The sequence below is a fragment of the Vombatus ursinus genome, unplaced genomic scaffold (genome assembly GCF_900497805.2).
Source record: "Vombatus ursinus unplaced genomic scaffold, bare-nosed wombat genome assembly UNPS02010284.1, whole genome shotgun sequence".
Classification (NCBI taxonomy): domain Eukaryota; kingdom Metazoa; phylum Chordata; class Mammalia; order Diprotodontia; family Vombatidae; genus Vombatus; species Vombatus ursinus.
In genome coordinates, this window is record NW_020950062.1 from 13587625 (window position 1) to 13602749 (window position 15125).

The 15125-nt window shown below is 33.8% G+C and overlaps 1 protein-coding gene across 3 annotated transcripts in view; it reads left to right on the top strand.

The window, feature by feature from the left end:
* The window catches only part of CSMD3 (CUB and Sushi multiple domains 3), a 1542511-nt gene that overhangs the window by 996830 nt on the left and 530556 nt on the right, over window positions 1–15125 (top strand). For all 3 annotated transcript variants that reach the window (XM_027854053.1, XM_027854054.1, XM_027854055.1), the window contains 3 exons: window positions 4840–5022; window positions 7420–7746; window positions 10475–10669. In XM_027854053.1, the coding sequence (XP_027709854.1) occupies window positions 4840–5022; window positions 7420–7746; window positions 10475–10669 (705 nt within the window). The remainder of the gene's footprint in view (window positions 1–4839; window positions 5023–7419; window positions 7747–10474; window positions 10670–15125) is intronic.

Below are 15125 nucleotides of genomic sequence, written 5' to 3' on the forward strand. Positions count from 1 at the left end.
ATGTCAGATACACCTTCTATATCAATCAAGAAGCATTTTAAATTCCCCACTATAATAGCTTTCATTTAGAAGAATTTCAGGTACCTGTAGAAGCTCAGTAAATCCTGCTGAAATTTGCATTTTATTATATATAAACTTACATGTATATTATGTAGTCTTAACTTGTAAAGCTTCATGCTAAGCATCATGTCACGCAGTTTGTACAGTGAGTGCCTCATATACATTACGTTTTCAAGTGTAGCTATACCCATGGTATTTGAGCTTCTTCACTTAGGCAAAAAAAAAATAATAATAAGGCAAGTAAAATTTGTCTTTTCATTTGCTTCCTATCATCTCATTCCCTTATTGCAAACTCACCCTCTCCTAGACATTTAAAGCAACAATCCTGTTTTTAATTTTTTTTCCTTTTTTAATGTAATATTTTATTTTCTCCAGTTACATATAAAAATAAATTTTAACATTCGTTTTTGAAACTTTGAGTTCCAAATTTTCTGCCTTCCTCCCTCCCCACTCCCTTTCATTGAGAAGGCAAGCTACTGATATAGAGTATACATGTGTAGTCATGCAAAACATATTCATAATAGTCAAGTTGTAAAAGAAAACATAGACAAAAAGAATCTGTCTTCAATCTGTATTCAGACACTATCAGTTCTTTCCCTGAGAATGGATAGCATTTTTCGTAAGTCCTTCAGAGTGTCTTGGATCGTTGTATTGCTAAGAATAGCTAAGTCATTCAGAGCTGATTGTCTTACAATATTGCTCTTGCTTTGTACACAGCATTTCACTTTGTATCATCCCATGCAAGTCTTTTCAGGTCTTTCTGAGAGCATCCTGCTCATCATTTCTTATAGTACAATAGTATTCCATCATAATCATATACCACAATTTGTTCAACCATTCCCCAACTGATGAGTATCCCCTCAATTTCTGATTCTTTGCCCCCAGAAAAGAGTTGCTATAAATATTACCATCCCTATTCTTAAAAGTGCTGTATCCTTCCCCTACTATTGCAGGATACTCTCATGTTTGTTTCATGCTGTTGCTACATACTCAAGGGAGAAAGGCAGAAGTAGAATGAGGCGGAGTGCCATTCTCCAAAATCCTGCAAGTCTGGTTTATTATGAGAAATTTAGGCACTAACAGCAGACCAGCTTCTTCCTCACAGTTAATTTGATATAACTGGAGTTAGTAGTCAGCTTATAAAAGGTAGAAATCTGTTTCGTATGCTCAACTTACACTAAGGTAGCGGCAGAATATGAAAATAATTTGAGACCAGAGTCTAAACTAGATTTGTTCAAAAATTTATTCAAAAGATAAAATTCAATGAGAATTCCTCTCCTGAATAAGTCTTCCTAGGAAAAACACCAGAGTGCAGAATATTTCAGCTGAGTGAGTTCATGTTGTGAGATCTGTGAACATAGTATTAGTATTTTTCAAACCTTTATTGGAATTGAATATTCTACTTTGCCTTTTGCTCTGATGCTATTTTAGTTTTTAAAAATAGTAAACAGTAGTAACTATTCCTGATTAGGTATGCATTATTATCAGGCTCCCTACCTTTGAAAAGTGTTTTTCCTGTGGCCATTGTCATTGTTGTCACAGTAAAATGATTATATTGCCTCCAGTTTATTTTTATTAAGGAGGCAAGTAAACAGTAAAAATTAACCTTGCTCCCACACCTTCCTTCCTGCCTCACATGCACACAAAAACACAAAACAAGAAAATTAATAAGAAAAATAGTTTTAAAAATATAATGCCAGTGACAGTATGGGCATAGAATAGTTGGGACTATTGGTGATATTTGGAAAATTTTGAGTACACTTAATTTGTGTCTTCCAAAAATAGTGAAAACAGTATGAAAGCAGAATTGAATTTTCCTATTTTTTAGTCCAGCAAACTAATTAATATGGAGCTAATAACTTTTGTATTGCTAAATACAGATATATCTTTAACTAATAATAGGTGCTGCTGACCAATTGCCAGATTGTGTATAGTAATAAGGACCAAGTACTGTCAATTACATATTGCCATTACTTCTGTGAGTAATAAGCTCTGCCCAATACTGTAGGGCACTCTGAGGGTAATATCAACCTTTCCCTAGCTAACAGAGAAATAGTTACTTCTCTATTCTTTTGCAGCCCTTTTTGCTAACGGTGATGTTTTTTTGCCTTAGTGTTAGGCTTTAGTTTTTAGCTACTCAAATTTGTTATGTTGCATATGTTATCCTACTAGAAAACACTTCCCCTCTTTCTGTACCGGATGGCTTTCAGTGAATTTTGTTCTCAGAGGTACAGCATAACTTCATTTGGATCTTTAAATTTTAATGGCAGGAAAAAGATTAAAACCAACTATATCAAAGCATTTAGGGTAGACTGGGCATCCATGCTTCCTTTCCAGAAAAAAACAACCACCTTCACTCCCTTGCTTTATCTAAAACGCAGCAATGCAAATATGTACAGTTTTCATGCTCAGATTTTGGCTTCTCCCTCCCATTGCTGCTGGGAGGGAAAGACATCATTCATTCAGAAGATATCTCAGTGAAGTTGGGCTCTGAAAGTCCTGATCATCTGAGGTTGCTAGTATTCTTCTGGGCCATGTCTCAATCTTGATATTATTGGGGCCATTTCCTCCTTATTCTCATACATTTGACATAGATCTGTCACTGAACCTATTCATGCTCGAAGAGTACAAGATTCTATTAACAAACAGACAAATAGCTGGGCCTGCCCAAAGCAAGCTGTCCCCATGCTAATACATATTTAGTTTATCTTCTTGTCCTTTCTCCATGAAAAGCCCTAAGCTCAGCAGAATCCTGATCCTGTGACCCTAAACACAACTGATCTGTCATCTTCTTACCTACAAAGCTTTATGTATGGGCTGATTCAAGGCCCATAAGTTGCTCGTCTTGGCAATTTTAGATGAACTAGAGGAAGTGAAATCTGAAACAATAGTGTCAATTGGCTATGCCAATCATCCTGAACAACAGACTGAGAAACCCTGAATAGAAGCAATTGAGCTAACTACTTTTTTTTCAGAATGACTGAACTTTTTGTGTTTCTTCTATTATGCTATGAATCTTTTCACTGGAAGGATTTAAAATATATAATAGATAGGGTAGCCATATTTTTAGGGTCTAGCAAGTGCTATGGCTAAATGGAGTCCATGATGCTGATTGAACCCTTCCCAATTTAGGAAAGTGGCTAGGGTGCAGTCAAGAATGTGTTCCAGTGGTGGGAAGAAGTCAATCTCTAGAGTCTAGAGCCTTGCAAATGAGTGATTTAGCTAACAGAATCACAGGTGTCAGAAACAGGACTCCAAGTTCTGTTGCAGCAGAACCTTCAGCAAAACCTCCTTTTAGCTGGAGAACTCCTACAGCCCTATTCTCAGCCAAAACTTGCCACTACCTCTAAAATTTGCCCACCAGCCTGCTATTCTAGTTTTCAAGTTTCTGAAAACCCTAAAGGAAACTAACTAGACAACTCATGAAACAGTCATATTAGTTAAAGAGTCCCTGGGATTCTTTACGTTCTCCCTGTCCAAGAAAGAGTAACAGTGATAATCTGACTTGTTGTCAGAGATCCTTTCAAATGCACTTGCTTATCCATCCATCTTGTCTTTGCCACTTTCTATCTGTGCAAGAAGCACAGCTAAACCAGCAGGGTCCACCAAGTAATTACTTCAGTCACTGGTAAGCCAATCTAACTCTGTCAAGAAGGTAAAAACATTTATCCTCTCAGTTCTGGGCACGGAAGTGTGAAAAATGGGAACCCACACACATATTTTGTCTCCATTTCCATTGTAAATAGGCATCTAAAGTAGTACGCAAAAAAAAAATCCAATGTAAGACATTACTTGAATAATAGAAAGAACATGGAAACTATATTATCTTTGAGTGAAGGCAGCATATTTTGACTGAAAGGCATATCATTATTTCAAAAATTATTTTTGGTTATAAAGAAAAAATATTTACTGAAGAAACAATAATTCAGGTTTTAAATCAGGATGAAAATTCACTACTTCAAAATTAAAATCCTTAGAAATGTGTAGATTTTTTATGAGTCTTTTATTATTTCCTAAAACATCTTAGGCACACTAGAAGACTAATGAAACACAGTTTAATAGGTTTTTAAGGGGAAAAATACTTTTTTTCACTACATTAGCATTCTTTTAATAATCCATTATGTCTTAGTTCCTATACCAAACTAACTGCTTAAAACATCATTTATTAATTATATAAATAAGGAAAAGTATATAATAAAATAGCAATAATTTTCACTATTAATGTAGAACTTTGCATTTTATAAAGCCCTTTGTATACTTTATCTCTTTTGATCTTCAAGAGAATCCTGTGAGGTGTAAGTACTATAAATATTGTTATCCCCATTTTACAGATTAGGAAACAGGCCCATAAAAGTTTAAAAATTAAATAATTCACTCATAACCACAAAGCTTTTTAACATTGTAGTAGGGTTTGAACTCAGGTCTTCCTGATACTAATGTCAAGGTTCTTTCTGGTGAAGCATGTGAGGGAGGAGGAAGAAGAAGAAGAGGAGAAAGAATAATTCTAACTTCTGGTTCTGTCTCTATCATATCAGCCCCTTAGTTTTCTTATCTATGAAAGGAAAAATATTCTCTGAGGTTCTGTGAATCCCATTCCATGACTGTGGTTAAAATCATTATGCAAAGAATTGAAGATTTGCCAAAATATGGATCCATTTCCTATTTTACTACCATCTCTGGAGCAAAGGGCAAACCCTGAAACCTGTTTTATCGAACTAAGAATATGTATATAATATACTTCATCTTTAGTAAGGTAATGCTTTGCTTTAATTCCCATAGAAATTGAAAAAGAGAGCTGTGGAGATCCTGGAACACCACTGTATGGAATTCGAGAAGGAGATGGATTTTCGAACAGAGATGTTTTAAGATTTGAATGTCAGTTTGGATTTGAGCTTATTGGAGAGAAATCAATTATTTGTCAAGAAAATAACCAGTGGTCAGCAAACATACCAATTTGTATCTGTGAGTACAACATATTTTATTTGCATACAGTGTGTCAGAATATGCTTGCCTAGAGTTGTTCACAATGAATACAATTACAAGAATGGTGGTAAAATTTGGAGGGGAGAGCAGTAGTACTCTTATGATGCTATCATTCTATCACAAAATACATGTCATTGCTAATTAAAATAAACTTTTATCTTCCCCTACTAATTGTTAAAATGATAATCTAATATGGTTAAATTATTAAAACGAATATAAAATCTATCATGTACAAAATATATTTTATAAATGTCTAGATTTTTTTCATATAATATATACATTTATATGCTAATTTGTAGGTGATTTATTTCATCAGGTTAGTAGATGCCGACTTGCAATCAAGAGTATTTGAATTATTTAAAGATCTTTTCCTATGTATAATGCATTAACTTATTTTTGCTCTTAAATGCTTACTCACACACAGTGGTATAGACTTCATTTAGCTGCCTCTTATTTATGTTGTGCATAATGAACTGTGCCAAGGTCCTAATATATAGTGTTCATGAGTTAAAAGTATATTTCTCCAAATACATGTACTAAAACATTATGGTTTAACTGCACTAAAAATTTAATCCCCTTTATCTATTGATCTATGCCCATGTTCAATAAAATTCTATCTTAATTAACCAACCAATAAAAATGAGATTCTATGACTGTGATATTAAGCATAAAGACAAGTATTATTATATATGTATGCTGTGACCAGTTGAATTCAGAAAATGATAATATATGATCTAGAAAAGATAAAGCCAGTATAATAGTATGGGTAGTCACATATCATAAGCTTTTTCCTGTATTTTTGTTGGTCTATATACAATTTCTAAAATCATATAGATCACTTCAAGACCTACATTTTCAGGATATTTTATTTGAATGAGAAAATTGTGTTATACCTTTTTCTGATCTAAAAATATTTTTGAATTAAAAAAGTGTTTTAATTTGGTATTGTTGAAGTACTTCATTACATGCCCAGAGGCCCAACAGTTTAATGTACAATATAAACCAGTCCAACCAACTATATTAAACCTGTTTTAGTGAAAAACAAAAGAGAGATATCATAAGACCCTTACAGTTCCTAAGGTCTCAGAAGACTGTTAGTAGTTTCTATTTTCTTACCGTAGACATATGTTACCATAGTTACTAGAGCTATTGGACAGTAATAAGATAATAGGAAATTTTAGAAATCTATTGATAGTAGCATTTTTCTCAAATTATATACAAACAATATTTTCCTTTCCACTCTCTATCCCCACTCTTACCATTTCTTCCTTAAGTCTAGAGAAGTTTTTTTTACTGCCTTACTTAGTTAAATTAGGCTTTCTATTTAAGTGTTGATTAGACACCCTGAACAAGATTACCTCATGGAAAATTAGTTATGATGAGGGTAAAAAAATAAGGTCTTGACTCCTCCCATGCTAAGACTCTGAGAACAACTTACAAACTTAGTTCTGTTAAAGTACACCTGCATAAATTGGGACAAGACTTTCTTAGAAACTAAAAACTAGGTTTGAGGCCAGCACTTCAACCCATGTGCTATTATCCACATTGCCACTGATGATCACTAGTACAATGGTATTGTATCTCCATAAAGATTTTTTTCTCTACAAGTGTGTAACCACAGCCTTGGAGAAAATCAAGCTTACAAAACCATTTGTTTGTTTATTTTATATTTTTTTCTCACAAGGCTAAACAATCTGAAATTCTCTAAACTTTTTCAAATATTGCCTATTTTTCAAACTCTTCATATTCATTTTTTACTCTTTCTTTAGGTTCCTCTGTAAAATTCTTCATATTTAAAAAGTGCCAAACTTAAAACTGTGCACCAAAATCTAATAAGTACATTTTTAATTACTATTTTTGACCTGGACTTGTGATTCCATCAGTGTGTTGAGCTCCACAAGGGGGAAATCCCAATACTGATGGAGATTCCCAGCTCATAATCTCACAGAGTTGCCTGGAGCATTAAGAGTTTAAATGACTTGTCCATGGTCACACCTACTGTATCTGGGGCAAGATTTGAATCTAGATCATCCTGAGTCCATGGTTGGCCTCCTATTAACTATGCTCAACTGCTTACCAAAAAAAAATAATCAATTCTGTCTATAAGAAGTGACTTATTTTATAGTTCTTTATATATTCCATCTATTATTTAGCTTTTTGACCAATATGATCATATGATTGAAAAAGCTAGATATTTTAATGTATAATTTGGGTACATTATCCTTTAGAAGTAGTGGTTTCTTTGCATGTTGAATGTTAATTGACTGATTAATAGCCATTTACAGTAATCTTGGGGACAGATTGATAAAATAGTAGGTGAAGCTTTTGAAAATGTGTATTACTCTAATATATATATATGTATATATTTTTTGACAGTTCCTTGCCTTTCTAACTTTACTGCACCAATGGGGACAGTTCTTTCTCCTGATTACCCGGAAGGATATGGAAATAATTTAAATTGTATCTGGACAATCATCTCGGACCCTGGGAGTCGGATACATCTTTCATTTAATGACTTTGACTTGGAATCTCAATTTGACTTCCTTGCTGTTAAAGATGGCGATTCTCCAGACTCTCCAATCCTTGGAACATTTACTGGTGCTGAGGTTCCTTCTCATCTCACTAGCAATAGTCATATTCTGCGCCTGGAATTTCAAGCAGATCACTCAATGTCGGGCCGGGGCTTTAACATAACATATAATAGTAAGTTATTTTCAGTATTAAATGGAATTATAGATCATTAAAGCAGGAAAAGATCCTATAAATAATCAAGTCTACCCCTCATTGAACAATAATGACACTAAGGCTTAAAGAGTTGCCTAAGATGACAGAAGTAACATAGATCAGACTAGAAATCTGGTCTCTTGGTACTTAGCCCAGTGCTCTATCAGAGTTATTCCTGTGTCCAAGGCATAGTACCACAAAATATCTGAGGCAAAGAGAAATTCAGTTAGGGGAGAGTATGAACCTCCACAGGAGAAGAGATCTCAGATGCTACTGTGTTGGGGAAAGACAAATATGGCAGAACATTCTAAATACTTGGTTGAGGAGGATGCAGGGGAGGAAAAAAAGGGAAGATTGGGGAGGAGATTACCTGGGGTACGAAGGAAAGGACTTACAGTCTTACTAACTAGATGCTCACTTCATTTCTTTTCTTCTGTTTGTAAGCACTCTTTAAATTTTAATTCCCTGGAGCAAAGTATTATTTGCTACAACCTAATTGAGTCTCCTTTCAACCACTGACAGTTCTTGCTTTACATAAATTCACATTGCAATTTCAGTTTTACCTAAAGAATTTTTGAAATTATGAAAAATATTTCAAAACTCTGTCTTGTCAATCGACTCAAGTGATATCCCTTGTGAATTCAGGTCTTCCTGACTCCAAGATTTTATCTACTATACAATTTTGACTCTCTTTCAAGACAAATGCCTGTATTAGGTTTTTTTTTAATCTTAGATGGCAAAAATACCTTATTGTATAGAATACACCAACCAAGTAAATAGGATTATTCCTATATTGGATAATTCAATTTATTATCCTTTTGTAGATTTGATTTTTTTAAGGGGAGGTCACATTCTTTCTGTGTTTCAGATGCAAATTAATATTTCCATCTCAGGAAAATATTGGGGCAATAGAAAGTTGTGTGTAATGTGAAATGGAAAGAATCTATGAATGGATTAATATATATATACATATTGGTGCTTCTATGTGCAATGGTTCTACTAAAATTCTTGAAATGAAAGTCTTTTCATTTTTTTTCCTTGAAACTACTTAGCTTTGTTAGTTATCAGCCAGCTAGATGACTTAATGATATATTGTCATATGACAGCATAGTTAAAGGTCTTATCATATTGGCCCTTTTAAAATAACAATTTTTTTTCTCCCAATGCCCAGCTTGGATAGTTAATAGCAATATACATTTGCAGTCTTTTCAAAGTGGCACTGGTGATGAATACTGTCAGTAATAGGTTGTTCAAGTATAGCTGCATTTCATTAAAGTGAAATCAATTGTGAATTGTTCCATGGCAGTATCTTATATAAATCTGATGCCTTGCCTTGGGAGATTTGGACACCTTTTATACTTATATACTCATATATATTTGTTCAAGTCCATATAATATTTTGATGAAAGTACTTCACTTTTAATTTTCATGTTTATCGGGCCTTTATGATTGTCCTGTAACTTTATTTACATTTTCCATGTCATGCTTTGGTGAAACGTGTAAATAATTATTCAGTGCAGGCACCTACCACTGCATACTGCGAGGATGATCGTATAGAGTGTTGGTCAAATATTGCATTCCCTTATTTAATGAAATTTAAACTTAGATTAAAGCATTCCTCCAAAATAAAAGACTGATGAGAGGAATGCTCCCCCATATACTGTAAAATATATATTCATATGACAGACAGTAAAACTGAACTGTGAGCAACATGCAATGCTATATAGTCACATCTCAAGCATTTTCTATAGCCTGTGATCTCAATTAGTCTATCCTTTTCACTGCAATGATTTTAATAAATATTTATCATTTTTATTAGACACATTAAGTGATGGTAGCATCGATGTATATTACTATATATAAATGTGTGTCACACACACACACACACACACACACACAAAATGTCCCAGGAACTGTGCTAAACCCCTGAGTTAAAAAGAAAAGTAAAAACTGTCACTGCCCCCAAAGAGCTCACATTCTAATGGAGGAAAAAACATGTAAATAACTCTATATGTACAAAATATAGAGAAAGTAAGGGGGAGATAATGTCAAAGGGAAGGCACTAGCAGTTTTAGAGTTCACCCACACCTGAAGTGGAATTCTAACTACTCTAAAGCAGTTGTATTCCGATGGACCACACATTGATTTAATTTATTTAAATTTTACCTTCAGACAGCTGAAGGTCATTGACTGCATCTGAGGGAGGCCTTAGGAACATGCCCATAAATACCACACTACTTAGGATGCAAAAAGCAGCTTCCAGCATGCTTTCCTCCCTCCTTCCCCATTCATACTCGAAGCACTCGAGGGCCTCGTAAATGGATTGTGATGGTACAAAGAAACATCACCTTAATATAAGACTGTTCACTCACTGTCACAGTCTACCAGAATCCCTTCAGAGTGAAACATGTGACATGACTATAAAATGAACTTGATGCAATTTTATTTAAATGCCAGTGTCCTCAAGAACTTCTCTGACATTTCAGTTACAAATACTTGTTTTTTTATTCTCCCAGATATGAATTACCTGACAAAATTAAATAAGAAGCCTAAATTAAAAATTTAAGAAAAACAGAAATCAGGGAGGGTAAAAACTTACAGAAGCTATGGCATACTCAATATTTTTCTCCAGAAAAGCCTAGATCATTATCTACATGCCTCCCATATGTGTTATGACTCTTTTTATCCCTTCTTTTTTCTGCTAAAGCATTTGGACACAATGAGTGTCCTGATCCTGGAATACCAATAAATGCACGCCGATTTGGAGACAACTTTCAATTAGGAAGTTCAATATCGGTTATTTGTGAAGAAGGGTTTATTAAAACACAAGGAACAGAAACAATCACTTGCATACTTATGGATGGCAAAGTTATGTGGAGTGGGCCAATTCCCAGATGTGGAGGTAAGCTCTTATCTGTGTGTGTTTGTATGTATGTACAATTATATACATATGCATATACATATATTGTGTCTATCTCTTTCATAATCACAAATACATACAGAACCACCACCATTATTAAGAAGACCAAAAAATGCATGAAAATAAACAAAAGTTTGGAAACTTCACCAAAGACATTTTTAGAGACCAGGAGAAATAGAATGTTTAGGATAAGATGAAGTCTGTGAGCTTAAGGAACTTACATTTTAGGAGGAAGATGAAACAGCAATATGTGGAACTATAATAAACAATATTGTGTGATAAGTATATTAGAAAATTACAAAGCAGTCTGATGAGAGATTGGGTATGGTGTGTCATTACCAACCACGTTAAAAACCTATTAGCTAACGAACTACATATATAGAGTTTTATATATATATACACATATATACACACACACATATATAACTCTGTGTATGTCTCTCTCTATAAAACTAGATAGATATATAACCTTATTTTTAAATATGCATGTTATATGGAGTGTGTATATAAAATGCTGTTTAATATACTATTTAAAATATATAATATATTCAAACTCATTAACATTTAATATTTTATTCAAAAAATGCAAACGTTTAGCAAGTTTTGAAAGGGCAGTAGTCATAAAGAGCATACTAATAAGTTATAAATATGGATGACATGCACAAACACTTGAATGATTTTTGGTTAATTTTCCATTTCTCTTCTTAGAATATAGACTTATTAATTTCAAAATAAGGATAAACTATTAGATGTGAATAATAAAATGAGAATCTCTCTAGCATATTTTTAAATCAAAATGGTAATATATTTCAAAAGTATGAAATATGTTCTTTCTCTGAAATGGATTCAAGTGAATAGTCTTTTTTATCTGTTTGTGCCCACTCTGTACAAATATTCATCCATAAATGTATATTTCAGAAAGGATCACAATATTATATATTATAGGTTTGTATGTTTTTATAAAACACATGAGCCTAAAACTTACAATTCCTATTTTGTTATTTTTAATAAAAGCTATATGTATTTATAAAATATAATGATATGATTATATATAGCTAAAATGAGTGATTACTTATGTTAGATTTATATATATCATATCTGTTATATATCATATCTATTATATATCATATATGGTGATATAAATTGATGTGTGTTTCAACATACTTGCATATATTCAAATACTCAATTGGACCTCGATTCTAGAGTTTCCTCTATAGTTCATAACCTATCTATGCCTAACAGTCTTCTATGACTTGTTTATGTTCTCCCAAAAGTTTAACATGGAGTCCATCCAACATTTTGAAGGTCTTCCTCTTTTTTCAAGGCATCATGAAGATATCTGTGGAACACTTTGTCTAGGCATCATCCCTCATATCATCCCTTCATTCAAGTATGGAGAGAATTTCTGGATGAGATCATAGAATTTCTATCACCATTCTTATGCCATAGCATAGGAATTGTGGTAAGCATGATATAATCTTACTCAGAAATTTTAATTTTCTACTCACAATATACCTTGCTCACCTTTTCCATTTCCACACTCACCCTCTTGGGAAAGGCAAATACCAAGCAAGTTGGCAACCTCAATTTTTAAATTTTTAAAAAATAAATAATTTTATAAGTTGCAGTGGTGGAGAGAGAGGGAGAAGCTTCTCTGCAACAATTGAAAAATTAGTAATCCTGACTGTATTGACCACTTATTTCAAATTAATAGTTCTTCATTTATATAATGACTCATCCTCATTGGAGCTATTGGCACATTGACAGATACAATCAACCAGTTTGCTGATCATTGATGATAATTAGCTTTTTCACATACACAGTACTACACATGACCAATATTCACATATATTGTACTACATTTTTTTCTTTCATTAAATCAATATGATGAATGAGTTCATCCCAAATAAAGCAGGCTTGGTGTTCTTTTAATTGATAATCCATTGAGTATGTTGCAAATAATAAGGGAGAAATAATCTCATACCTGAGTAGTTTCTATTAGTATCTCTGTTATTACTGTTAGTATTCCTGAAATAGAAATACTGTCATCTTGGACCAGATATAATGTTTTGGGAAATGATTATTCTAGTTTCACAACTTCTGATGTTATTCAGTAGGCATTTATTAAGTGCTTACTATGCTTCAAGCATTATGCTAAGTGCTGATGATAGAAAGACAAAAAGAGGGTCCCTACCTTTAAGGAGCTCAAATTCTAATTAGAGAAAACATATCAATAACTATGTCATATATGATATATGTGATGCAAATGGAAAGTAATCTCAGAGTAAAGTCTCTTGATGGGAGTAGAAAGGTGAGAGACAGGGAAACCTCTTCTGTGCAAGGTAGAACTTGAGCTGAGTCTTCAAGGAAGCAAAGAAAGCTATAAGGTGGAGAGAAGTAGGAAGAGCATTACAATGCTATGTGCAAAGGCACATAGGAGGAGTGACATTCATGTAAAGGAAAGCAAATAAGTTAGTATAGCTAAATCATAGAATGGGTATTATTGTTCAGTTGTGTCAGTCATGTGTCACTCTTTCTGACCCCATTTGGGGTTTCCTTGGCAAAGATACTGGAGTGGTTTGCCATTTCCTTCTCCAGCACATTTTACAGATGAAGAAACTGAGGCAAACAGGGTTAAGCGACTTGCCAAGGCTCACATAGCTACGAGTATCTAAGGCCAAATTTGAACCTAGGTCTTTTTGACTCCAGTTCCTGGTATTCTATCCATTGTCCCACCTAGTTGCCCATAGAGTGGGTAGAGGAGAGTAGTGTGTGAGAAGACTGTAAATGTAGGAAGAGATCAGATTGTGAGTAGCATTAAAGGTCACACAGATATTTTTACATTTGATCTTGAAATTTAATTAGTCGGGAGTGGGAGGATAGAGAGATAGAATGATCAAACTACCACTTTAAGGAAATAACTTCAGCAACTGAGAAAAGAATGGGTTGGAGTTTAGAGAGACTTGAGTGAAGGAATTCAATTAGAAGGCTCTCATAATAGTCCAAGTGATAGGTAATATGGGCCTGAACTAGGGTGGTGGCTTTGTGAGTGAAGAAAATGGGACCAATATGAGAAATGTAAAGTAGAAATGACAGCATTCGACAGCACATTGTTGAGATACGTGGAGTGAGTGGGAGAAGACAAGGATAGCACTGAGTTTTCTTTTTTTTAATTAATTTATTTTGAATTATCAACAATCACTTCCATAAGCTTTTGAGTTTTAAATTTTTCTCACCCTCTATCCCCACCTCCCTTCCTTAGATGGCATGCAATCTGATATAGGCTATATATACACATTCCTATTAAACATATTTTCACATTTGTCATGTTGTAAGAAAGAATTAGAACCAATATGAGGAACAACCAGAAAGAGGAAACAAAACACAACAGAAGAAAAAAAATAGCAAATAGTATGTTTCAATCTGCATTCAAACTCCATAGTTCTTTCTTCTTTGTGGATAGCATTTTCCATCACGAGGCCTTTGGAGATGTCTTAGATCCTTGTATTGCTGAGAAGGGTTAAGTTTATCAATATTAGTCATCACACAACGTGGCTGTTACTGTACATAGTACAGTACATAGTACTGTACATAGTACAGTTCTTCTGGTTCTGCTCACTTCACTCAGCATCAGACCATACAAGTCTTTCCAGGTTTTTCTAAAGTCACCCTGTTCACCATTTCTTATCGCAGAATAGTATTCCATTACATTCATATACTACAACTTGTTCAGCCATTCCCCAATTGATGGGTATCCTCTCCATTTCCAATTCTTTGCCACCACAAAAAGAGCTGCTATAAATATTATTGTACATATGAGTCCTTTTCACATTTGTCTGATCTCTCTTTGATCTGGTGATTGTGGAATTTGGCTACAATATTCCTTGGTGTTTTTCAATTTGGGTTCTCGTTCAGGAGGTGATCAGTGGATTCTTTCTATGGGTATTTTACTCTTTGGTTCTAGTACCTCAGGGCAGTTTTCCTTTATGATTTTCTGAACGATACTGTCCAGGCTCTTTTTTTTTTTTTCATCATGATTTTCAGGTAGACCAATAATTTTTAAATTGTCTCTCCTGGATCTATTTTCCAGGTCAGTTATTTTACCAATTAGGTATTTTATGTTTTCATCTATTTTTTTTCATTTTTTTGCTTTTCTGTTTGACTGATTCTTGCTCTCTCATAGAGTCATTAGCTTCCATTTGCCCAATTCTAAATTTTAACAAATTGTTTTCTTCTATTAGATTTTGTACCTCCTTCCCCATTTGGCCAATTGTATTTTTTAGGGACTCTTCTACCTCTCTCATTTGACTTTTAAAATTCTTCTTGAGCTCTTTTAAGAAGGCTTTTTAGGCTTCAGACCAGTTCATATTCCCTTTTGAGGTTCTAGATGTGGGTTTGTTGACAGTGTTGTCCTCTTCAGAATTTCTGCTTTGATGTT